Below are 27,356 nucleotides of genomic sequence, written 5' to 3' on the forward strand. Positions count from 1 at the left end.
TCTTTATTTATTTATTTATTTAAGTCAGAGAAATGATTCAATTAGCTCCAAATTGATAAATTTCGTACAGTCTGTTATAAATTTTAAAAAAAATAGACTTTACTTTTTTTTATTAAAAAATTAGTATTTATTAGTAAGATTTTTTTTTTATAAAATTTTACACAAATTTTTTCAATTTGAGGCTTCTACCTATATTCCTTTAAGAAAAAAGAAATCTTTAGTTTAATTAAGAAATTTTTTTATAGGTTTTTAATTAAGAAAAAATTAAATGAAGATCGATAAAAGCATAGTATATTACGTAACTAAGAAAAAGTAAAAATTTATAATATTTATATTCAATATAATAGTTTATTAAATTATTGCATTAAAATAAATAAAAACAAAACTTCTAAACTTTTTCTGCTGTGCCTCAATTTTGATTGAACTGTCTGTGCTTTTAGGGAACACGGCTTGAATGTTACGGGTGTAATCTGTACGGTCGGGTCCGCGAGGATCGGGCATCGAAAATTTTCATCTATCATTTTGGTCTGATCGGACGGTTAGCTGTCGATTCGATTCGGTCTGTAAATTTTTTTTTTTATAAAAAAATTGAATATAAAAAATTAATTAAATAAAAAAATTAAAATTAAATAATTTCTTTAATATTTTATATATGATTAATAAATATTAAATAATTACATTGTATATATGATCAAAGACAATCATAAAAATTATATAATTAATTTATACAACTACTATATAAAATAATATTATATATAATATTTAAAAATATATATACTTGATTGGTCTCTATCCGATCCGGTTAAAAAAAATCACACTTCAAAACTAACCAAAAAAACTATCGGTCCAATCCGGACTGAACCATTAGATCTGGTCAATTTTTTTAATTCAGACCGATAGTCCTTATTGAATGCTGAGGAATTTCAAAGGTTCATGGGAGAAGATCCAACTTGAACTGGTTGAGATAAATCTGCAACTAGCTTTAACTACATCGTTTGTGTGCAGTTTCAAGCTTAAAATTTAGGTTTAATTTGAATAGTAAGATGAGATGAGATGATTTTAAATGAAAGTTAAATAAAATATTATTATAATATTAATTTTTATATTATTATTATTTTGAGATTTGAAAAGTTGAATTGTTTATTATATTTTATATGAAAATATAAAAAATTTGTAATAATGAGATGAGATCAATTGAAATGTGATGAAATCATTTCTGTATCCAAACGGAACCTTAAGCTCCGCTAACTTTTCGGACCAGCTCCATTTAGATGCAAAAACCCTACCCGGGCCCAACTTGTTCCTGTTAGTCATATTATCCTTTTGTACAAAGAACAATTTCTTTTTACCAAAATATTATCCTCTTTCTTTTTTCTCTTTTCGCTTTTCTTTTTCCTTTTAACTGAAGTCATTTTTCAAACTATCTTTTTTATCTTTTACTTTGATGTTGTTTGGAGAAAGACAGACAAGAACACGCTCCTGTTATGAATCTAATAGTGAACGGAGAAGAAACTCTTGTGGATTCAGGAAGTGTAATAGAAATGAACGAAGTGATTGTAACTGAATTATTATTGTAAAGGGATAACAGGCCATTTCGAGGAACCCTAACTTCCAGAAATACAAGAGAATTCTTAATAAGCCTTCGTATGATCACCCCCAGACCCTCCTTTCCGTACATATACCACTCTGACATAGAATAGAGACTAACAACAGGTCAACAACAAAAGAAGGTTATGGGCCAATTTCTATGAACAACAAAATAAGCCTACGGGCCACTAGGACAACTTAGTAACTCAATAGAGCAAAAGAAAACAATTTAGCTTAAGCCCTCAAGCCCAATCCAAGTTGATTGGGTTCAAAACAGTTTCTCCGCACTAAATAATGATTTATATGTGTTAATCAATCGCCTTGAATATAACACTAGCGCTGGCAGCCAGTGAGAAATTGTTCACATTAAGAGCCTGATCGCAGATCAAATGCAAGGCTAAATTGATTATTCCCTTAATCAAGATAGAAAGTAGCCACTAAATTTATAGCTCTCAGGACACAAAAGAAGAGCAGTAAAAGCACACGTTTGGATAAAAACATAAAGAAAGAAAATGTGCACTTTGAACCATTCGGATTCATTGATTTATCGTAATCATCCGTGAAACAATGCCGCCATGAGAAGTACTTCAAGAGTTCTTCATGACCAGAGTTAGTCAGTGCTTTGCATCTTCTTCTTCACAGAACTTGGAGTACTGATCTGCATCCATCAAGTTCTTCAATTCACCGCTGTCAGTCACCTCGACCTTAATTATCCATCCTTTGTCATATGGGCTTGAGTTAACCTACTTAGAGATAACCATAAAGGAAATATAAAAATGAGGGACATAACATATTCTGGATGGCACAAGTATAATCAAAACTACACCAAGGTAGAAAACTAGAAAAGCTAAAGAATTTCCAACGTTATGAACACCATCTACCTAAATAAGAAAAGAAAAGTGAAAAACGTTCAAGTGCACTTCTTTGGAGTTTCATGTACAGTAAATAAACAGAAGCTGGGGTACCACTGCAACAGCCTAAACAATTGCAAAATCCAAATTCAGAATATGTTTAACTGGCACCATACTGAAACTCTGGTATGGCTCCCTAGATGATTTACAACATTGAGATAATGAGTTTCAGTCAAATATGAAAAGGAAAATGTCCATCTTTTCTTTCCATTTCCAATCTATGAATTCAATTGAATTGATCCAGGCCAAAAGAGAAAAGAAAAAAGTCACAAAAAGAACTGAAACTCAAATTAGAACTAGAGACTCACAAGACCAGGGGAGTCATTGAGCTCCTCGTTAACTTCAAGAACTTTCCCTGAAACAGGAGAATTAATATCGCTAGTAGCCTTGACACTTTCAACCGCACCAAAGCCGCTTCCCTGTTCTACAGGAGCACCCACTTCCGGTAATTCAACATACACGACATCACCTAAATGATCTTGAGCATGATCAGTGATACCAACAGTAGCAGAATTTCCCTCAACTTTCACCCACTCATGAGAGTCCGCATACTTAAGATCCTTCAGAACTGCACGTAAAGTGGGTAAGAAAAGTATAGGCACAATAGGCAGGTCAGCTTCTAGTGATCCAAGAAAGAAAGAAGCATCTCTAGATTTCCCAGAATTAAATGTGACAGAAGTGATAAAAGAAAAAGAGATATTACAGCAGACAGCAAAATCAATGAACTAGATCATCGCACGTGAGCAAAACATCTTTAATCTTTAAGTCTGACATATATTAGACATTTCATTTTGTTTTATAGGTAAAGGAAATTTTACTAAAAGAAATGAAAATATGCGTAGCCCAAGTTATACAAGAGAAAACACTTAGTCGAGAACTAGGGACAGATACAAGAAAATCATGAAAGCCGGGTCCATTGAAATCTATAGCAATTGTCCTGTATACGTCTAAGTTTGGAGTCTTTAAAGTTCCGATCGCTCCTTTTCCTCCAAATGCACCACAGTAGACATATAGGGGAAAATTTTATTTTAAAATATTTTTTAGATGACTTCATATGAGAAGTTAAAACTCCGACAAAAGCATTGAAAGAGATGAGCACATCAACAAAACAAGAACCTCTCTTAATATGCTTGCTGAAGCATCCAAACACTTTTTACAGCCATAAAATGCCTTCTTTGAAGATGAAGCTATTCTATCTCCTTGAACAAACAAATTCTGCTTTTTCACCGCTTATGTTGATATGAAAAAACCCTTCAAATTGTTTGTTTATAAGTACGTCCTTCAAATTAATGAATGAGCACCAAAAACAAAACAGTCTATTGTCTTTACATTACTTTCTCCAAAGTCCTACAAATTAAAGGTCTTCAGGTCATGCATTTTTATAGTGCGTCCTATTGTCCAATGACAACCAAGTAAAACTTTCCGCAAGTGGGATACTGATGAACCATTTTACTTCTATACACTTTCTCCCAACGTAGTTGCAACTATCCAATTTGGAACCCATATAGCATTCTGGGTAATTATGTTATACAACAGCAAGCAACTTGAAATTCTCAACCAGATTTTGTATAAACAAAATATGGTGTGCTTATTTCAAATTTCCCACCTATAATGATAGTACGCCTAAAGGTTATCTGATGTGCAGAAGCACTTGTGTATGTATATGCGTATGTGACATCATGCAACAATGTCAATATGAATGAAATGCATTGGATTGCCATGAATAGAGAGTCCATCTAACACACTAGTGAAGTCTTCCCTAGCTAGTGTTTACTTGAGACACTGGCCTTTTTTCCGATTCACACTCTGAAAATATTGTTTTTTCAAAGTCTTTTATTTCCCTTTTGATTCTGATGGTAGATTAAAGAGGCAAAGCACACCCAGGTCCACAGGAGTACGCAGGAGAGGAGATCTAACGACAGTCCACTCTTTCCACCATCGTCGCCTAGATCATCGTCCGTTCTGACACCAACATCAAATGTTTCATTTTGCAAAATAAAATGTTACAGACAATGGCTTAAGTATCATTCTTCATTAAAAAGAAAATGTCGTAGAAATAATTTGCCTGAGATTAATCGAAAAAGATTTCGCAGCACAATCGAGAGACTGACGGCGCTATAAGAAGTACTACAACGACTAAAACTCGCAGAGACAAATCGCTGGATTTAGAGGAGAAAAAATATAAATATACGAATGCTAGATTCAAAAACTCATTGATCTCTGCAGTAATAACATCCAAAACTAGGCAAATACGACACCAATGACAAAAACAAACAAATGCCATTACAAAAACAAAGCATGTTCTGCTGGAGGAGTCATAGATCAAGCATTTTAACAAATGAGAGATCCACATACACATCAAAGCCTACGACACGTGTACAAATATTCATCTTCTTTCCGATCAATGTATACACGTGAAAAGCAAATAAACAACAACCCATCAAGACGAAATGCACAATACGAAAGAAAAGTGTGATATACCAGAAGAAAAGCCTCTGTGGAACACTGAGATCCTGAGGTATGAGGCAGCTCTTGAAGCCCACAGCAACCTGGAAGCCATAGCGTGGAACCAAAAACAAAACCCTGTTTTCTTTGCCCAACAGACTACGATATTGTTTCTCTTATAAGATTGGTGGGATTTGGAGAGTTGGTAGGAGGTGTTCCAAAGGGTCGGGATCTCGACCCCTTCGAATTAGTATATTTTTGTAATATTTTTTGTTTTTGGTATCTTAACTGAGAATAAAGAGTTCTATTATTTTTACATATTTTTTTTTATATATTTTATTAATATGATTGATTAAAATAATTATTTTATATTAAAAAAATAACACAATTAATTATATTAATAAAATATTAAAAAAAAAAAAAAAAACGTAAAACTAACAGCAAATTTTTTTTATAAATAAAACACGACAGCCCAAAATTTAGGAATTTATATTATAGAAAGGGTATATACAAGGTGGCGGGTCGATGTGTCAACAAACTTAGGCTGAAGTTGGTGGGTGGGAGTGGTGGCCTATGATGTTGATGCCACGTGGTATATGACAATTTTATAGATTTTTCATAGTACCGAATACCGAAGTTGTCTTCATACAAGTGGGGGTTATATAAATTAGTGGCAATTTATCAATAAATTCAAAGTTTGGGTTTTTATTTAAAATTAAATTATAAATGTTTATGTGTATTTCCATTTTATAATATCAAAATCATTGCATTGCAGTGTTGTAAGCCACTTAAGTTGCATCTCTAGACACTAACGACCCCTTCACATAAACGTCAAGTAGTGTTTTAATCCAATGAAAACGCACAAATCAATTAGAATTTTCGCTTAAATTAAATTTTCCTAAATATTTTTGCCAAGTTAGCCTATTTTGGGTTGTATCAAAATCATCAAATTACACATTAGAAAAACTTTTGGTACCCAAATAAATATTAATTGCTACTTATATGGGTTTTCATCATTTTTAGTAAATCAAGACTTGCTAATGGTTCAAATTAGAGTAGCATTAAGACTATAGGGTAGATATTAATTCGACTAAAACTTCAGTGTATATTTTAAAGAAAATCGCTACATACACAAAGAGATTATACAAAATTAAACCCACAAACTGATATAGTTTAATGTGATCCGTTAGATCTATTTTATAATAAAAATAACTATTCAATTTAACGTACCATATCAAACCACATCAATTCGTAAGTTTATTTTGTGTAATATTTTTATGTCTAAAGTATAAATGAAGTCAAATTCTATGGGGTTTCTTAATGTGATAACTCTTTAAAGTAAACTTTGGTAGTATCTGTTAATTGCTAACTAAAATTTTAATGCGACTTGTGAAAGTTTTTTAAGCAAAAATGATTCATAGACCCCAGATGTTCAATGATTCCATTGGTTTTCATCAGCTTACATCAACTTTTATATTTTACACATAAAATAATGAAAATCTGATCTAGCTGAACTCAGTCACGATGGAGCACAAATATTTACAAATTAAAAACCCAGGTGAAATATAGTTATATTGGATGCATGAAATAGTCAAATGACAGTGTTGACATGAAGGCAAGTTCCAATTTCAAGTGTTTATATGCCATGTACTTGTGGGCAAAAAAAAATATTGTTTAAGAGAAATAAATATATAAGAAATGCAAAGGAATTAAACCTAATTTTAGAAAAGTCATGCTTTTCTTCTTATATTGAATGAAATATTGGAGACCAATTGAGCTAGATCCCTTTAGATAGTTTTCATAATTGAAGAGATTAAACAGTCAAAAGCCATTCTTGATGAGAAGTTTTGGATGACAAGGTATTTGCCAGTCTGAGACCAGCATTATACTGAGAGGGGACAAAAAGTCCAACGGCTCACCAGCTTTGCTGCTTCAATTCAAACAGGTTGGAAATTTAATCCTATCAATTCGCAACAAGATTCAATCTAACATCAAGTTGATCACCCCTGTTAAATGGAACACAAGTTTGATTCATAAAATCCATTCATAGCCGGCTGGCACTAGCAAGCAGCAAGCTTACTCCACTTCAGCTAAATAATCATCTATCTCGGCCGGGGTTAGTACTCTGCAAAAAGCAAGCACAAGAGAATTAATCCAGTAACATGGTATTTGGAAAAAATGTTAGAATCAGAAAATCATTAAGGACTGAGAATGAATAGAGTCGAGTTAAAGAGGGGCAGCATCATATGTAGGTAGAGAAAACATCAACAAGTATGTTTTTGCGGGGAGAAGGCAATTTAGGACAAAAAGGAAAAGAAACTTTATGTTGCCATTCTGAAATTAGCAATGACAAAGAAGCAGCATACATTTTCATTCAGGACTTTGCATGTTTATTAACAAATGATTTGAGAATAACCAGTCGTGTCTGTGGATTATATACCAATGTATACAATATGTATGATCTGGAACTCCAATGAAGTTTGTGGTCTTGTCAACGGAACTATTTTAAGTGTTCCCATGGAAATAGGTGACTTTATTTATTTATTTTATTTTATTTTTTGATACGTAATAAGATATTTTATTGATATAGAATAGACACATCCCAAGTACACAGGAAGTATACATGTGATTACACCTAGTTAGGCCTAAACTAGCAACGGTTACAAGGAAATCATGAAAGTTGAGACTTTATTTAATAGCACAACAACCGAAGACATGGATAAGGCTAACATTGAAAGCCCCACCCAAGTATCCGAGAACAAAGTCCCAACTCATCCCGGGGGTGCACATGCAAGGGACAAGGAATTTTCATGAGTGCACCTCAAATAATTCAAGGGAAAGTTCCCCTAGTCCGATGGCCCCTAAAAATTGTTTGCACCCAAGAGGACTCTACTTTAGACCTAGATGGAGTATACCACCAAGACCAAAGTCTTTACCACTTGAGAAATGATATTTGCAATCGTGAGTGCACAAGTGCCACACAATCCTTTTGAAAAAAAGTGAATAGATACGAGACCCACATGAAAAAAAACTAATTTTTTAATAGTAGACCCCACTCTTTTTCAAAATGATTGCGTGGCGCTTGTGTACTCCACGACTGTATCTAACATTGCTCTTACCACTTAAGCCAACCCTAGGGGTTAAAACCAGCAGCTTGTCCTCACTAACTCATACAAACATAAGCCATGTCACCATGTCAGAGCCTCAGAGTAATACTATCTACAAGCATCGTGAAGAAGGAATACAGCACTTACCTGAATTTTTTGTCAGTGCTGATTATTCCAATCTCAATGTTTTTGCTCGAAATTTGTCCTTCAAAACTGAACCAAAATACAAGCAACTAATTATGTCACAAAAACAGTACCCTGAAAACAAACAAGCTTTGACCAATGACCTCCTGAAAACTAATTTGTATATGTCCCGTCTACTTGGGCACTTGCCTATTTCTATATCAATAAAATTTTGTTTACTGTTCAAAAACAATATCTGTAATAATTTATCAATAAATCCGAATTTTAAAATTTCTCCTTTTCTCTTACAAGATATATACTTCGATAAGTAAGATTGATAGACACTCACATATTTAATTATATATTTTAAAACTAAAATTCAATGGCTCATTCCTCATGGGAGTAAAACAGCTAGCTTTACAATTGTATGTTTTAGATGTCCGGTTTTGACTTTGAGCCATCCTCAGCTAATAAATTAATTTCATTTAGAAAAGTCAGCAGTTATTACCCCTCCTTCAGTGTCAAAATAGCCGTATGCACAGCATCATCAAGCTCCATATCATCAGTATACCTAAAAGGCAAGGAAAATATAGTCAACTTAATTGAAATCAAGTCATTCATAAAAGAATCGGGATAGTGAACAAACAGTGGGGGGACAAATGTGAAAGTTGAGTGAAACCATCAAACATTAGTTAGTTTACATTTCTCCCACAAACTCAGAATTACTAAAAAAATTATGATATTTAACATTGGTAGAAATTAGGTGGGGTTGGTTGACAGTTGGGTAGAGAGTATGCTGGTTGCAGAGCCAAAAAAAAAATGTTGGATTACTTGTAGGCATAGCACGGAGGATGATATAAACCCTACACTTGATCTTAGCCAAAAGGCCACCAAGGAGAACTTCAGATGACATATATGAGGTACTAATAAGCCCTCCTTTGTAGGTGCCAGAAATTTGGAGTTAAAATCTCAATTCAGTCCATCATAAAGTAAGATGGAAAGTGGACAACCTTCATCCAGATTATGCAATTGATCGAAAAATTATAACATCACACACTGAAGTCAAGTGAAAGAACTAACATTCCTTCGACCTCAGTTCATTGTTAATACTAAGAAAGAGCCACCACCATTTTTAAAATGTAAGTTGCAATAAAATCCTAATTCAATTACCTCTTCTCAAGGAATGTTTTTGCATTTGAGACATTCTTCCCCATTGCCGAAGCTTTCCATGAGAAATATGAACCGGAAGGATCCACCTAGGATAAAATTTTAAAATAAGTGTTGGATGACGGTAAAATATAAAATAACGACCAATATTTTCATAATCAACTTGTATGCCAAAGTTATAGAAGAAAATACATCATTTTTCTTCATAATTAATTTTTTCTTTCATCATAATTACACTCTGTTTGGTGCAACAAGATGAGTGAATATTTTCACCATTCCGAGGTAGCCAGAACTCTGAGTTTGAGAAGATGATAGAAACAAATGCTCTTTAAAAAAGAATGAAAAAGATACTGAACACCGGCACAATCAATTCAAACACACCCGACCTCATGATAAACAGGGTATCGCATCCAGTCATTGGAAACATTATTATTCATATCAGTGAAAGAAATTACCTGATACAATTGCGCTCCATTGTCATCAAACCCAGCAACCAGCAGAGATACCCCAAAAGGCCTTACACCACTGCCAAGAAAACGAAAGAACCAACCATATTGAACTTCAAAAAATGCAGGAAAAAGAATAGATATGCTTCCCTGGTACAGAGGCTAGAACAAATTTAGCTCAAGCTTATTAATTACACTTCCATTTCCCATAACAAATGCAAAGGCAGCTGTTGCCATGACATGAAGAACAAGAAAGTCAGCAATAGGGAAGTCAAATAACCGAAGTTTTAAAGCTAAACAATGGTAAAAAAAAATGCAGGCTTTTCAAGCATTCGATTTCTAGCATTTTTCTAGGGGGAAAAACTCATATTGCCCAGTGCTTGCGTTATTTTCTTACCTCTTAAAAATAGGTAATTAAAACCTATGGTGTAGATGTTATGGCTAAAAATTCAGAAACCACAGGTTCTTGAAAAGAGTTAAGCGTCTACTCTATAATAAAGGAAAAGAACACATCTCCAACTTTGTGCTTATGCAGCGTCACTTCTTCATCCTATGTAGACAAAGCAGCACAGAGCTCCCTAATTTTGGGACAATGCTTCCCAAATGGATAGCACCTAATCTCGTCTGCTAATGGTTAATACATTTCATCAAAAATCGCAGAGTGTTAAGTGACCTAAGATTGGCCAATTAATTTTCAAGATTCCAAACACTTATTTATCTCTCTTTCAGATCAGTTCCAAAAATGATTGTAAACCATTTCATATCATAATAATGGTAATGTTGACTACCCAGACTGAGTGAACTCCTGCATAACGGCTGCAATTTCCCGTACAAGTTGTGTGACAGGAATTGGTTCCTACAATCATGACATTAGCACACAAGTTACAGTTTTTACAGCATACAAAAGCATGCAATTGAGTTAGTAAGATACACTAACAAGGAATCAAATTCTTCTACTACAAAATGTAAATTAATTTAGCAAAGGGCACGATAAAACAATCACAAAACTAAGTACCAACAAATGCTAGAATTACAACTACAACCATGACAACTACATTTTAAGGAAAATCTTCATGAACATGTCATCATGACCCAAACAAGATAAAAAGTGAATAAGGCCATTGGAATTAAAACAAAAACACTATTTAAGAAGCATATACAAGTAAGGAAGTAGATTTAAGAAAAAAAAAAAGGGAAAGGAAGCCACTGATGTTTTATGAAACTGCATCATGATGATAACCATTTTCATGTCATTAACTTATTATTATTTTTTGATAGGTCATGTCATTAACTCATTTTAAACATATTGGAGAGAAAAAATGAGAGATACGCCAGGAAAAACAAAACAAAACAAAAACAAAAACAAATACCTTATACAATCTATGATATTGTTCAGCCTGCTTCCTACTTTTTCGAACCAAAACTCGAAAATCTGGACCCATACCGCTGCAGGAGAAAAATAATTTATTTTGAAATTCAAACACTTTAAGAATAGGCAAGAAAATCCAAATAACCTAAGAAAGGCTATACATGTAGGCTGCAAACAAGCACTTCATGGAATCTCGGGTAGAAGTGCTAAAAATGTGTAGATACCTTTTTTGGGAGCCACAATTTTCTAATCATGAAATCTCAGTAATGAAAAAAAAAAAACAGCTCAGTTTTCCAGACTTCAACCTTCTTCTAGTTAACTAAATGTGTTCCCATTTTCCTTTATTGTATTTAGGTGGCCAACACAGATACTTCACCCTTTAGAGGTGTCCATGTTAGAAAATAATGCCAGATCAAGTTGTTGGGTGATCTGTAGGAGCCACAAAGCCAAACCCATGCTAGAATATGAAGTGATTAGGGTCTATATGTCATTTAACCTATCATCTAGCTCTAATCTGTAAATGATTTCGGCACTTTGGTAAGACTGAACACCAGTCTTTTTTATACATCAAAAACAGGTATTCAGTCTTACCATTTTACAGAATGAATACCATTCTTAAGCAAAATAAACTTTCCCCTCGCAAATATAAAACTTGAAACATAAACTTTGTATTTGTTCTTATCGAATAAATAATAAACTAAAGAAAATTCTGTGAAGCTTTTAACTAAGAGGCCATGTTAAAAGAGAAAAAACCGAATGAGTTCCAAATTTACAACTAGCACTAGACATTTGATGCAGCAAAACTGCCTTAACATGAATACGAAAATTTAACCTTCAAAGTTACGAAAAGGGGCACAGAAGACAAACCTGTAAACAACCCCAATATTTGGTGTGAGAGACTGAATCTTTTGAACCTGGAACAAAACAAATCGCATATTATTGACAGCCAATTCCGAACTCCTCTCGCTCCATCAAACAATTAATGAGGGTGACACTAAAAGAAATATTGTACAGTTGACCTACTGAATTCATCCTAATCAGCAACGTGTGCATCCCATTAAAAATATAAGCATCATTGATCAAACGGTTGGGCCCCACACTTCATGGAGGTGCGCAAGTAATCAAATGCAGCAGTCACATAACATTAAGCCATTAATGAAGCTACTCTTTTTAGAAAGGACGCAAAAAAAAGGTGCATTAAATTTGTTATTATATCAATCAAAGCGTTCCAAGTGTTTTAAATTTGAAGATAATTAAAAAACGAAAATTCATATAAGATTTAAGTTCATACTAAATGGTCTACAAGTGTAACGCCCCAATGGAAGGCCCCAACCACATGGCCTATACTCCAAAAGGACTAGTCAATGATGCAATTGGAGCTCCATTGGAACCTTATAAAGAGCAAAAACTTCTCATTCCTGGGATCCCATACACCACCTACCCTTATCTATATCATATGAGGTATCACAATCTATCCCCCTTAAATTCCCGACGTCCTCGTCGGGGCTGTCCATTGTAGGTGACACGGCTCAAGTCTCACATTTCTGGTTGTGATAAGCTCTGAAACCATTTGTAACGCCCCAATAAAAGGCCCAAATCACATGGTCTATACTCCAAAAGGACTAGTCAATGATACAATTAGAGCCCTATAAAGAGCAAGAACTTCTCCTTCCCAAGCAATGGGATATCACAACAAGCTTATCACCATTCCTTTGAAGTGATATAAGCCCATGTCTATAATACCACAACCCATAGCCCAATAAGAGAGCAAATACTAAACTGATGAGTGCCAAAACATCCATATGACAATCATAAATATAAAGAGTTACTCACGGATGATTCATCCACCAAGATAGAAGGAAGTTTCTTCTCAGTCGCAATAACAACACCGTTAGCAGCTGCAATGACCACATATAATCAATAAATATTTTTCCCGATAAGTAAAGCTACCAAATATAATCAATAAATACATTTAAGAAAATTATTTCTCAGTTCTACAGTCAGCTGTTTAAATTCAACAAAATACCTGGCAAAATTTGCAACTCACCGTACAATCTCGCCCTAATTTGAAATCTTTCTCAAAGTGATAACCAATAACTATTTGTTTAAAATTTCAAAATTTCCACCAATCCCATGCTTGGATATGACCAAAAATACCAAACCTTAGCAAAATGCTTGCTAAATTTTGGCTTTCTTATAAAAATAAAAAATGGCGAACAAATAAATCCACGATCCATCTCAAACTTTTCAACGCAAACCAATATGCCCAGCACAATGAACTTGAACTTGCGCAAATATTTTCAATCTTCAAATAGAAAACGATCAAAATGGTGCCAATAAAACAACCCGGAATTTATTGTTCTGGCAAGTTTTGAAAATACTTGGCAAGCATATTAACCAAACCCGAAATGCCAGAATAAAATATAAAACAATGGAAACGACGGTGAAACAAAAAGTAGGCAAATTACCTTTAATTCCAAGAGAGGTTTGGCCAGATCCGACCGCCGTCAAGGCGTGTTCAATCTGCACTAGCTTCCCTGAAGGACTACTCGACAAAAGCATACATATAATAAATAAAAAATAACAACCATTTGAAACAATGAATACGAGATCAAAATGTAAATATATACTGTACTGACCTAAAAGTGGTGAGAGAGAAGGAATACTGACTGTCTCCCATGTTGTCTGAGAGAGAGAGTTGTTGTCTGAGAGAGAGTGTTTAGCCTGAGAGATCTGTTTCAGAGAGAAGCAAAAGGAGGGAGTGAGGGATTTCTTGGGGGTTTTCCTTTTTGCCAGTGAGAACAATCGAAAGATTTCTTGGAGGAGAAGATGTTGGAACTTGGGGGTCTATGGTAAGGAACAGCCCGGAATTCTTGTGGGCTCAACTATTCGATTCATCGCATCGGGCCGGCCCATAACGAAAAATCATTATTTTCTTTGTTGATGCAAAATAAAAATACAACTATTCACCCTCTAATTATAAAAAAAATTGCAATGTCCACCGTGAATCAGTATGTTTGGAAATTAAACCAAACTCAATTCATCATTATAATTTTTTTAAATTTTAACATAAAATATAATAAATAATTTAATTTTTTCAAATTTCAAAATAATAATAATATTAAAAAATAATATTTTAACAATATGTTACTATCTCATCTCAACTCAATTCAGTTTAACATTCAAACGCAATCTCATCAAGATTATAAGCATTCGCCTGTAAGGAACGAGTTATTATATTCTCAAATCAGTATATAAAGTACATTATTTAAATGATAAAAATTAATTTATAAAATTCAAATTTTAAAATTTATTTTCTAAATGAGATTATATTATGTAAATACTTTACTATGTATGTTGAAAATAAAATAACTCATGCTTTACACTATGTACTATGTAAGGTCATATAACCAAACCAGGCCTTATAAACAACGGCTCGACAGTGATGGAGCTAGAGGCATGTATATACTCTACTTCAAAAGAGAGTTGTCTCTTGAATAGTAAATTTTATGTCATTGTAAAAGACAATTCAATTGATTTAGGAGATGCATAGAATGAGATGAGATGATAATTTTATGAATAATTTATGAATAATTGTGAAATAGTTTGAGTTAAAAATGTTTTATTAAGTATTAGAAAATGAGAAATACAAGACTGAATAAAAAATATTATAAAGTTAAAATATTATTAGAGTATAATTTTTTAATATATTTTTATTTTAAAATTTGGAAATGTAGTATTATTTTTTTATTTTAAATTTTGAGAAATTTTGAATGTTAGTTAGTAATTATATTAAAAAATTAAAAATAATATATTTACGTTTGAATGATATTTTAAAATAAAATTATGATGATTTTTTAAATGAAATGAGCTATATTTCCAAAACAACCCCTTATTCTTTCCCCTCTCTTAAAGTTTCATTCATAAGAGATTAGTTGAGTTGATACTTAGTGTCTGATACACTCAAATATCCCTAATTACATGATTACAATATAAAGCAGTAATATGCCAAAAGTTTCCTCCACGTAGAAACAACTTTATCTCCTCTGTTAAAGGTAACTCATTCAAACTCATTTTATCTCAACTCATTTAATCATTATAATTTTTATAAAAATTTCATACAAAATACAATAAACTATTCAACTTTTTTAAATTTCAAAATAAAAATAATTTTAAAAAATAATATTCTAACAAATATTTTATTCAACTTTCATCTTATCTCAACTTACTATCAAAATCTCTCGTAACCGTGAAGATTTAGATTTTCTTTAGGCTTGATCAATTAAAATCTATTAGAGATTAGAGATATTCACTAATTAAAAGTTATAGCAAACATTATCAATATACTTCTTGTAGCATATTTAACTCTATTTATAGAAAATATATTAAAATAATATTTTTATAAATTATTATCCTTATAATGGAGACAATGCACACGTAATTTGATGTGATTGGTACATTCATTTGACTAAATAAATAAGTATATTTATAGAGAATTGTTTAATTATCAAAGGAAAATCAAATACCGTTTCCTAGAATTTAAAAGTGGGATTAAGCCCAACCCATGATCAGGTCCAAGTCCAACTCTCCAGTGCCCAGAGATGCAATAAAAGGCCCAGATCCATGAGAAAAGAAAAGCCTTCTTCCTCAAGAAACCTCAACCCTTTTCTGTTCTGTTTTCCCTCAAGACTCCCACGCTCGATCTTCAGTTCTCTCTCTTTCTCTCTCCCGCTCTCCGTTCATCGCACACATTTATCATTCAAGCCGGTAACTCTCTGTCTCTCTCTGAATTCTCTGGTTATAGAACCCTCGCCCTGATACAGAAAAAGCTCGTTTCCAGTGCTCGATATCCGATAGATCCGTTAGTCTTTATCCGTCAGTATTTTAGATTTATTTTGAGTTTTCCACAATTTTAGCTGCTTCTATCCAATTTTCTGTCTGGTTCCCGAAAAAATCAACGCGTTTGTTCATACGCTCATCTATTGAGTCGAATGTTCGTATGAAAACACGGAATCTTGTCTCACATGGTACTGATATAGGATTTATCTTCTGCAGGTCCTAGGGTTTTCGTCGAATTGCATCAAAGATGTTTCTCACTAGGTGAGATACATTTTTAACTCCTATATATCTAGGGTATATTTATTTTGCTTAGTACATATAATATTTTTGTTTTGTTTGTGTGAAGGACTGAGTATGACAGAGGAGTCAACACGTTCTCTCCTGAAGGGCGGTTGTTTCAGGTTGAATATGCCATCGAGGCCATCAAGGTAATCCACTCTTCCTTTGCTTAATTTTCTGTTATTACCTTGGAATATTTTATTTTGTTTTTTCCCTCTAAGAAACATTACTAACGAGAAATGAAGAAGAAAAAAAAACGGTGAACTAAAAAATAAGCAAGTAAACAAGACCTTGTTCTCATGCCCACTAATAAATAGCTCCTGAAAAAACTTTGGACGATCCACGCTTTCTGTACGGCTTATTGTCATTAGTTTGTGGTCAAATGACTTATAGGTAAAAAATGTGGTCAAGCGGTTCTGATTGTAAATGTAATATTGCTGTCGGTTGAATTTTCAGCTGGGTTCAACTGCAATTGGGTTGAAGACAAAAGAAGGCGTCGTTCTTGCAGTTGAGAAACGTATCACTTCGCCACTGCTGGTTAGCCTTTAACCTTTTGTGACCTATTTTTTTAACAGTTAAAGAGTTATATTTAGTTTAATTTAATACTGCAGAAAAGTACCTTTTCTATTTAATTTTTTCGGATGGAAATATTGCATGCAATTCCATCTATATCGGATGCCATCAATGCCTTGTCAAAACTACTAGTGTTATATGTTTGTGTGCTCATTTCAACAGATTCGAAACTAAGACCTACCAAAACCTCACCCCACCTTAACAGGGGGCCAAAGCCAGGGACTAAATTTTAAGGATTATTCCTTATAATTTTTTTTTTTTTTTTTTGGGTTATTGGCATTGGGTGTGCGAGAACAGCGTCTTGACTATTCGTTATAATTGTCTATGCATATTTGTTAAAACATAATGTTACGCAATATGGGTATGATACTCGAAACCTATTTATTTGTATAAGAATTAAGAGAATACCTTAGAAATGTTCTATCATATTTGTTTAATTGTTTTATTTAGGTACGTTGAGGAAATTACCAAATTAATATGAAAATCAGGAACCGTGGAGTGAAATTAAGATCAGTAGTACTTGCAATCAGATGTAAATAGGATATTGTTTAAAAAAATCATAGCCTGACCGAACCTATTATTCATTTGAAAACGAAAAGTGGTTCTATCTATGATAGGTTGATTCTCCTCTTGCTGCAGATGTAACCATTCTTCTTGCTATACGAGACATAGATGATTTCCACTTCTTGAGACTTCATTTTGTCTATATTTTTATTTCAGGAACCCAGCAGTGTGGAGAAAATCATGGAAATTGATGACCATATAGGATGTGCCATGAGTGGACTGATTGCTGATGCTCGAACACTTGTTGAGCATGCACGTGTGGAAACTCAGGTATGGTTTTTGTTACTGATGTGCAAGTGGTAAACAATTGCTCTATACTAAATATATTTAGTTGATCTTTTTCAGAACCATAGGTTCTCCTATGGTGAGCCAATGACTGTGGAGTCTACAACCCAAGCTCTTTGTGATCTGGCCCTACGATTTGGCGAAGGTGACGAAGAATCCATGGTAATGGTCACTTCACCTTGCAGTAGTGATGATAATATTTTACTCACTTGCTTATGATTGCATGGTGAAATGTATAAAGCCAAAGAAAAAACACCGGTGAATAGGTTAAGTTGCAACTGATAACTTACACACTGTATCTTTGTATATAGCTCCTTTCTAGTTCACTTTTTTTGTTTGATTTCAGCTCAAGATATGCATGGTTTCATATTTCATGCGGTATGCTGACATGTATATACCACAGAAAGAACATTCACCTGTAAAAAAAAGTAAACACACCAGATCCAACACAATGAGTTCTGATTGGTTTCCTATAATTTGTACTCTTTCCACCCCCCCCCCCCCTTTCTCTTTAAGCTGTTTCCTTCTTCTCCCTCTTACTTTAACGTGGATATGACAACTTTTAGTTGTTTTTGGAGTTCAATTTTATTTTTGGGCACAGTGTCTTTACATTAGTTGCCACCTTTTCTAATTATCCAATGTGGCATGTTGGATTGTTTTTCAGTACTTAAAACTTTTCACCATTTATTCACCGGGAACTGTTGGATGATTGTAAATCCAGAGAAATCTGATGCTAGAATCTCTGGTTGTGGCGGGTCTTTTCTTGTTTTCTTTTTTAAGTTTTAGTTTTATTACAATATGCACAAAACCCATGACATCATTTTGGAGGATGCCTTTTTTCTTGAGGGGATTTCAATTATGGAAGGTGGTGCGTATTCACACTAAAAAAAACTCCTTTTGATGAGTAATTATGGCTCAACATCAATAAAAGAAGTCATAAAATGAACATGTTAACAAACAAACAGATTTACTAATGGAGTTGAATCCAACATCTTAGGTTTAAGTGGTGGTCTGAGAAGTTGGCTGTAGAACTTAATCCCTCTAAGAAGCATGGGTCCTTGTTAATGGAAAAGTAATATCAGATGCCAAACCCTGTGTTTTGCGTCAGATCCTCTGCGAGTGTTCTAATATTTTTCTGAACTATTGCTTCAAATATATAATCTATTTTGTTGGCTCTTCCAATTTTTGAACAAACCTGAGATCTACAACTTATTATATCCTAATATCCAGGTTGTTAATATGGGAAATTTGGTTTTTTTATAAAATATGACCAGCATGGTGGTGCAGGCCTCTGTTTGGGATATGCCAATGGTCTTTGGACTGAATGGCATCTCCTTCTCCATAAATGAGAGGTGAAGTATTAGGTCATGGATTCAATTCTGTGTCAATGTGAATTGTGTGAATTGTATTTATGCAGCAGAAAAAGTCCCTGTTAGGTAATTCTTGTGAATTTTACGTGTTCTTCAAGAAATTCACATTTTATACTCACACTTTTACAATTATTCTTACCGGCACTCGCCTTCTAGGACCTTTCAAGCGGGACTCTGTTGTTCCAGATACCTCTTTCATTTTTTTTTTTTTTATCAAGACACAACATTGCAGTATCTATAGAGTCATGTTCACTTCGCAATTACATTGTTTTTACTTGTTTTTAAATCAGATCCTCTTTACTAATTTGATATTAGAGCCTATATGTTTCATCCTTAAATGTTCTCTTATGTATGATATTCTCTTGTGCAGTCTCGACCTTTTGGAGTTTCTCTTCTCATTGCTGGCCATGATGAGAATGGGCCCAGCTTGTAAGTACTAGTATGATTGGTGTACATACTAGATTTACTGTGTATAGATATGGTCCTACAAAAGGGTTAAAATGGAATTTTGGTTAAGTTATACCTGTTTAATTGAAGTATTTGCAGACCCTTACCGGTTCATAATATGGAACTATAAATTTCCCCTAAATATTATCCTTTTTTTTTTTTGGGGGGGGGGGGGGGGGGAAGAGGGGCTAAACTTACCTTTTTGTGGTTTGGCATAACTTAGGAAACGAGTTAGTATAGGCCTCTGGGACTTCACATTTAGGGAATGCATTCTAGGTTAAAAATTTATTTTTGATAATTAATAAAGAAAGAACTTCATTAAAACCTCTAGGGGTTGGCTTAAGTGGTAAAGACCTTGGTCTTGGTGGTATGCTCCCTCTAGGTCTAAGGTCCGAATCCTCTTGGGTGCAAACAATTCTCCTTGAATTACCTGAGGTGTACTTCCAGTAAACTCCTTGCCGAGGGCCTGTGTTCCCCCGGCATTAGTCGGGTTGCTGTTCCCGAACACCCGGTGCCAATAAAAAAGGAACTTCATTAATATGCACAAAAGTAGCATGATCATGAATACCTATATTTTGTTTATTTATTCAGCTCCTCAACTAATGGAAGTTGGGGTGTGAGAATTGGCCATAGGCAACTACTACACTTCTGAAAAGAAATAAATTTATCAATTGTTATAAACTTTCAAAATGATTTGTAGAATCATACCTGGATGTGCATTGTTCAGGTGGTAGGCTGAGACCAATGCCTACTCTTATTTTGTAACCTATGGACTTAAGACTGCTCAGAATGCTAATCTAGTCATATAAACACAGCACAATGTGGCTGTAGTTATTACTTCTCGCGAATCTTTGTATGTGCAATGTTGGAATGTCATACCAGTTAAGTTCTGGGTCACCCATGGTGCCCTCAGCTGCCCAGATAGTGTGTTTGACACTGGAACTTTCTCCTGCTGCCGTGAAACTCAGTTTGGAGGACCATCATAGTGGGGGAAGGCTGGGTAATTCAGAGGACAGTGCAATGGAAGGTATTTTGGTGGTTTGTGACCCTCCAAATAGAGGGGAGATGATGATCGAAGAAAGGGTGAATACAGTGAGGAGCAAATGCCCTGTTGAGGGGATAGAACCCACTCCTTTGAAATCGTTTCATCCTAAGGTTTCAGATTGGGTAATACAAACAGCTATGGAGATCAAACATCTTGTTGGGATTACATGTGTGGGGTTTGAAGATGAATTTTTGGCTTTACTCACAGCTGTTGAAGCTGCAAATACACTTACTAAAGCTGATCCCTCGGAGGCTTTGGACAAAAAGAGAGAGAGAGAACTTAAGAGGCTTATGTGGGATATGAATGATGATGGAGGAGAGCGTAGTTCTTGTCGGGGGTGTGGGAAGGGAAGGGCTACGATGGTTTTGTTATGAAACCAAAAATTATATCTTGGAACGTATGGGGGCTGAACGAACAGGCCAAACAACTCCAAGTCAGAAACTTACTTCGACAATGGCAGGGTGATATCATTTGCTTGCAAGAGACCAAACTTGAACTAATTACAAGGCAAATAATTCGTAGTTTGTGGAGAGGGCAGCATGTTGGATGGTCGTATCTACCTTCCAAAGGTGCATCAGGTGGTGTTCTTATTATGTTTGATAAAAGAGTGGTGGAAAGAGTAGAGGAATGTGTGGGTGAATTCACTGTGGTGTGCTCATTTGTAAATGTAGAAGATGGGTACCGTTGGGTATTTGCAGGTGTATATAGTCCGAATAGTAACTCAGAAAGAAGCTTATTATGGGAAGAATTGGCCGGAATCCTTAGTTGGTGGGAATTACCAAGTTGTATAGGGGGGAGACTTCAATGTATCTTGTTTCCCGAGTGAACGGTCAGGTACAACCCACATCACTCCCACTATGAGGGAATTCTCTAGTTTTATTTCAGAACAAGAGCTAATGGATATTCCACTAACGGGAGGCTTATATACTTGGTCCAACACTCGAGATATCCCTTCTTGGTCGAGAATTGATAGATTCTTGTTAACTTCAGATTGGGAATCACACTTTCCTGAAGTTATTCAAAGACGATTACCTAGAGTTTGTTCCGACCACTTCCCTATCCTTTTGGATTGTGGAGGCATCCAAGGAGGCAGAAGGTATTTCAAATTTGAAAATATGTGGCTTAAATCTGATGGTTTTGTAGACAGGGTCAGGCAATGGTGGTCTTCGTATGAATTTCAAGGATCTCCAAGCTACATTCTAGCAAGGAAACTAAAAGCGTTGAAATATGACTTGAAGTTATGGAATGAACAAGTGTTTGGCAATATTATATTACAACGATTTTCCCTTACAGAGGAGTTACAGGGCCTGGAGGGGGAGGAGGAGGCAAGAATTCTGAACGAAGCTGAAAAATTTCGCAAGAGACAGTTAGTTACAGATCTTGAACGAGTATTACTATTGAAAGAGACCTCTTGGATACAGAAATCTAGGACTTTATGGCTTAAGGAGGGAGATAGATGCACAAAATTCTTTCACAGGGTGGCTAATTTGCGTCGGAGGATCAACGCTATAGATACTTTAATGGTTGATGATGTAGTTTTTTTGGATCAGCCAAGTATTGAGGAGCACATGGGACAATATTATGAACATCTCCTAACTGAACAACAATCTTGGAGACCGTTAGTAGATGGGTTGACTTTCTCAGCTTTAGATCAAGAGGGTGCGGAGTGGTTGGAGAGGCCCTTTGAAGATGACGGAGTATGCAAAGTTGTTCGTGGCATGGCTAGTGATAAGGCCTCTGGCCCTGATGGTTTTACTATAGGTTTCTTCCAAACCTGTTGGGAAGTGATCAAAGGTGACCTTATACGGGTCTTTCAAGAGTTTCATTTTTATGCTAGTTTTGAAAGAAGTCTTAATGCCAGCTTCTTAGCACTCATACCAAAAAAGGTAGGGTCAGTGGATGTTCGTGATTATCGTCCTATTAGCCTTGTGACTGGGATCTATAAGATTCTCTCCAAAGTGCTAGCAAACCGATTGAGTACGGTGATGGAGAAGTTAATCTCGAAGCCACAAAACGCATTTGTTAAAGGTAGACAAATCCTTGACTCGGTTCTAATTGCAAATGAGGTGTTGGACGGATGTCTCAAATCTCGGGAACCTGGGTTAATCTGCAAACTAGACAGGGAAAAAGCCTATGATCATGTCAACTGGAAATTTCTGCTCTATTTACTTGAAAGATGTGGTTTTGGAGAGAGATGGAGGAAATGGATAGAGTTTTGTATCTCAACAGCTCGATTCTCTATCTTGGTGAACGGTTCTCCAGTGGGCTTCTTTAACTCCTCTCGTGGGTTGAGACAGGGAGACCCCCTATCGCCATTACTCTTCCTATTTGTCATGGAAGCCCTCAGTAAGATGATTGTAGGTCTTGTGGAAGGCGGCTCTCTCCACGGTTTCCCGGTAGGGAATGGTTCTCTTAATATTTCTCATTTGTTGTTTGCTGATGACACTCTTATATTCTGTGGAGAAAATATTGGGCATATCCAATCTTTGAGGGCTCTACTTCTTTGTTTTGAAGTCGTTTCGGGTTTGAAAGTTAATTTGGCAAAGTCTAAGATGGTGCCAGTGGGTAATGTTCTTGATGTGGCAACTCTAGCCTCTCTCTTGGGGTGTAAGGTATCTTCTCTACCTCTTCTGTACCTTGGATTACCATTGGGTGCCTCCTTCAAATCAAAGTAGATTTGGGATCCAGTGGTTGAAAAGGTGGAGCGTAGGCTAGCATCTTGGAAGAAGAAGCCTTTATCGAAGGTGGTAGGCTTACATTGATTAAAAGTACTCTCTCTAACCTACCCACCTATTTTTTATCATTGTTCCCACTCTCAGCAAAGATTGCCAACCGTATTGAGAAGTTACAACGTGATTTCTTGTGGAGTGGTTTGGAGGATGAGTTCAAGTTCCATCTAGTCAATTGGAACACGGTATGCATTCCAGTTTTTGGGGGTGGTTTGGGTATTCATAATTTGATGAAATTCAATCAAGCTTTATTGGGTAAATGGCTGTGGCGGTACCAACAAGAACAAGGGTTTTTGTGGAAGTCTGTTATTGATGCACAGGTTGGGGAAGCATGGGGTGGTTGGTGCTCGAATGAGGTACGTGGTTCACATTGGGTAGGGTTGTGGAAAAACATTAGGAAGGGTTGGGAGATTTTTAGGAGACAGACACATACTGTTGTGGGCAATGGCTCTCGCGTCAGATTTTGGCATGATAAATGGTGTGGTGAAAGTTGTCTCAAAGACACCTTCCCCGCTATTTTTGAGTTAGCACGAGTAAAGGATGCAACGATAGCGGACCTTTTGGCTTTTTCTAATGGCTCCCCTCAATGGAATGTGGACTTCACTAGGGCAGCCCAAGATTGGGAGTTGGAGGTTATTTCAGACTTCTATACAGCTTTGTATTCAATACGTATGACCGAGGGTATGATGGATAGGATGCTTTGGAGCCCTTCCAAAAAAGGTAAATTTACGGTCCGATCATTTCACAGAGTTTTATCAGACCCGGGTAGGCTCTCATTCCCATGGAAGAGCATCTGGCAGACCAAAGCTCATTCGAAAGCAGCTTTTTTTGTTTGGACAGCAGCTTTGGACAAAATTCTCACCACGAATAATCTCAGGAGATGTCGATTAATGGTATTAGACTGGTGTTATATGTGCAAGAAAGATGGTGAATCTGTTGATCATTTGTTTCTACATTGCGAGGTGGCTAGGACTCTTTGGGATGATTTTTATAGAGGACTTGGTTTATCATGGGTTTTGCCTGGCAGATTGTTGGACTTTCTAGCATGCTGGAGAGGCCTTCGAGGACATACACAAGTTGCAGCAATATGGAAAATGGTCCCTATATGTATGTGTTAGTGTATTTGGCGGGAGCGAAATGATAGAAGCTTTGAAAACCAAGAGAGAACAATGGAGGAGCTGAAAGTTTTTTCCTTTAAAACATTATTTTCTTGGGCGGGGGCTAATGTTTGTAATGGACTTAATGTCCATGATTTTCTTCTTTCAATTGTAAATTATAGATAGGTATTTCTCATGTATACTTCCTGTGTACTTGGGCTTTGCCTATTATTATGAATAAAACGTCTTGATTACTTAAAAAAAAAAGGTTTGAACAGTAGATGAGTGGTGATGTACTTGTCGAAAAAAAAGATGAAAGTGGTGAAGTTCTCTGTATTTGTAATCATGTGTCATGAGATACCTGATTATTGTGGCAATACCCATTCCCATGTGGTCTTAATATCATATTTTAAATATTACGTATATAAAAAAATAATGTCATGTTTTAGAATTGTTCCTCTGATAAAAAAATGTTTTAAAAATATTGTTCTGTTTGTAAACTACTATTGGCAAAACTGTACTGCTTGCAGTAGCTTATTGCATACACATTCACTGTAGTTGACATAAATGCTGCAAAAAAGGAAAAGAAGGCTGGTTGTAGATTTCCACTTTAGTTTCCCTTTAGTGATGTATGAGACAGTTATTTGCAGGAGTGCCGAGATGGGAATATTCCTAGATTACATATTATTTTTCCCCATTTTGAGTAGCTGCTGAAGTCGGTATTGCATATGGTATGCATAAGCTGCTGTTTTCTTTCTATTTGACCCTATCTCATTGAATGCAGATACTATACTGATCCATCTGGCACGTTTTGGCAATGCAATGCAAAAGCTATTGGTTCGGGTTCAGAGGGTGCAGACAGTTCTCTGCAAGAGCAATACAACAAGGTATCTTTCCAAGTGTGCACGCGTGCACGTTCTCTGCAATAAAGTATTTCTTCTTGTACTCATGTGTGCATGCCTTCTGCTAGAGCAATATAATGACTTATCTCTGCTTTTATGTCTCTGTATGCATGCTTTTTTGTGCAAGTAGGTTTTTTCCACCTCTTCAATGCCGAATTTCGTGCTTTTGTCAGTTTAGGACCTAGTTCAACTTTTCAGCTACTTCAAAAATATTTTAATTTCGTTGTTCAATGGTGTAGGAAGTATTTGAAGTGATCCGGTCCAAGTCAAGATAACATGTTCTTTTTACTCTATTGTCTGCATATAATTAATTTCAACTTGAAGAATTGAAGGGGTGCATCATATTGGTAATTGTTTGCAGGACATCACTCTTCAAGAAGCTGAAACCATTGCTCTTTCCATTTTGAGGCAGGTTATGGAAGAAAAGGTAAAGACTTTCCTCAAATTGGAGATTAATGTACAGTTTATCCATAGCGTGTGTTTAACACATTGATTAACTATGCTGTTGAACCCAGGTGACCCCCAATAATGTTGATATTGCAAAGGTGGCTCCAACATACCATCTGTATACCCCTTCGGAGGTGGAAGCTGTCATTAACCGCCTATGAGTACGATTCCTCTCATGGAAAATTATCCCCGAGTGTTGCCCCCTTCTCCTATTGTTGCAAGACTGTTTAATGACTTTGTTTGGGGAAAGATTGTATTTGTTTCTGCGATGTGGTACTGTGGTGGTGCCTAGTTGGGGGTCCCATAAAATTTATCCTACTCGATCAAGGTGAAAGCTCATGATGGATTCTGGAAGCATTTCATAGGAACAGAACAGAAAACTACTGCTTAGCGAAAGCTGGCTGGCAGGTAAACATGCTTGATTATCTGAACTTGCTGAGTTTAGATATGCAAACTTGAGGAACTCCACTCGATATACTAGTCTACTTTGTTTGCTTCTTGATTATGCATAACATTTGTTTTTAGGCCATCCATTTCAATTAGTAATCTTGGATAATTGCTCTATCTACTACAGTTCCTGAAAGAGTAGGCAGTGAAGGTCTTGGGCTTGTTTGGACACCCAACTGTTCTCGTAATGTTTTATAATTTCCTTCCCAAACATCCACTCAACCATAAAACGCATTTCACATTCAAATTTTCAATTTTTTCATCTAATTATTATCCAAACACAAAATCCAATACAACTTTTCTATACTTTCAAACAAAATACAAAATTCAGTACAAATTTTCAAATTTCAAAATGAAAATTATATTAAATTTTTTAATTGCATAATAATTTTATTTAATTTTTTTCTCTTATTTTTTAAAATTCAATAAAATATCTTAAATAAAAAAATTTATTACTATTCACAAATTATTTTATTATATATATATATAGAGAGAGAGAGAGAGAGAGGTTGGGGGTTTGAATTTGGTTCTTCGATCAGGCTTTATGTCATCTAGTTTAAACGCCTTTGGCACAAATTATTTTATTATTATTTACAGATATTTGAGATATTACTAGTGTCTGCGAGGCGATATACTCTTTTTTAACTTAAACGCCTATGGTGTGTTGTCTCAATTTTTAATATTAGGCTTGGTTTGGATTGAGAGGGTTCAAACTATCTTAACTGATTTCATCTTATCATAATAATTTTTACAAGTTTTAATATAAAATATAATAAATAATTTAATTTTTTTAAATTTAAAAATAATAATAATATTAAAAAATAATATTTTAATAATATTTAATTTAATTTTTATTTTAACTATTTTAACTCACTGTTCAAATGTAACTTTTCTCGAAAATGATAGCTAATGTATAAAATTACTCAACTTTAAAATACTGTAGTTGCTGCCTTTTTCTCCCTCTTCCATTCAAGACAACCGTGGATTGCGCATTTCAGGGTGAAATTATTAGACGATGAACTACTACTAAGAAAACGGCGTGGTGACAGCCTGAAATTACGGACACATGTTTATGGGTGGTATAAGGGAAACTGATGGATAGATGAATGTAATTTTCATGCACTCGGAAAAATTAGTCAGGTGGTCCAAAGGCCGTCTGTAGTCCTTTTATTGGAAG

General features: G+C 35.2%; 3 protein-coding genes across 3 annotated transcripts; 1 reads left to right on the forward strand and 2 right to left on the reverse strand.

Moving 5' to 3' along the window:
* Positions 1-1,969: 1,969 nt before the first annotated feature.
* LOC121266454 (glycine cleavage system H protein 2, mitochondrial-like) lies at positions 1,970-5,202 on the reverse strand. The gene is made up of 3 exons (XM_041170271.1): positions 4,980-5,202; positions 2,807-3,066; positions 1,970-2,330 (listed from the first exon to the last, which is right to left on the reverse strand). Exons 1-3 carry the CDS (start codon positions 5,056-5,058, stop codon positions 2,202-2,204), a joined length of 468 nt encoding a protein of 155 aa, XP_041026205.1. The 5' UTR covers positions 5,059-5,202; the 3' UTR covers positions 1,970-2,201.
* Positions 5,203-6,756: 1,554 nt separating this feature from the next.
* LOC121264815 (proteasome subunit alpha type-2-B) lies at positions 6,757-13,985 on the reverse strand. The gene is made up of 11 exons (XM_041168119.1): positions 13,795-13,985; positions 13,624-13,700; positions 12,989-13,053; positions 12,023-12,069; positions 11,157-11,232; positions 10,575-10,642; positions 9,796-9,865; positions 9,344-9,429; positions 8,682-8,744; positions 8,198-8,263; positions 6,757-7,068 (listed from the first exon to the last, which is right to left on the reverse strand). The coding sequence occupies exons 1-11, from the start codon at positions 13,833-13,835 to the stop codon at positions 7,020-7,022; spliced, it is 708 nt and encodes a 235-aa protein (XP_041024053.1). The 5' UTR covers positions 13,836-13,985; the 3' UTR covers positions 6,757-7,019.
* Positions 13,986-15,793: 1,808 nt separating this feature from the next.
* On the forward strand, positions 15,794-26,296 carry LOC121264816 (proteasome subunit alpha type-5). The gene is made up of 10 exons (XM_041168120.1): positions 15,794-15,922; positions 16,211-16,255; positions 16,341-16,422; positions 16,730-16,810; positions 17,567-17,680; positions 17,756-17,857; positions 19,436-19,494; positions 25,168-25,270; positions 25,647-25,712; positions 25,801-26,296. The coding sequence occupies exons 2-10, from the start codon at positions 16,242-16,244 to the stop codon at positions 25,891-25,893; spliced, it is 714 nt and encodes a 237-aa protein (XP_041024054.1). The 5' UTR covers positions 15,794-15,922; positions 16,211-16,241; the 3' UTR covers positions 25,894-26,296.
* The last annotated feature ends 1,060 nt before the right edge of the window (positions 26,297-27,356 follow it).

This window comes from Juglans microcarpa x Juglans regia, chromosome 5D, assembly GCF_004785595.1.
Source record: "Juglans microcarpa x Juglans regia isolate MS1-56 chromosome 5D, Jm3101_v1.0, whole genome shotgun sequence".
Taxonomy (NCBI): Eukaryota; Viridiplantae; Streptophyta; class Magnoliopsida; order Fagales; family Juglandaceae; genus Juglans; species Juglans microcarpa x Juglans regia.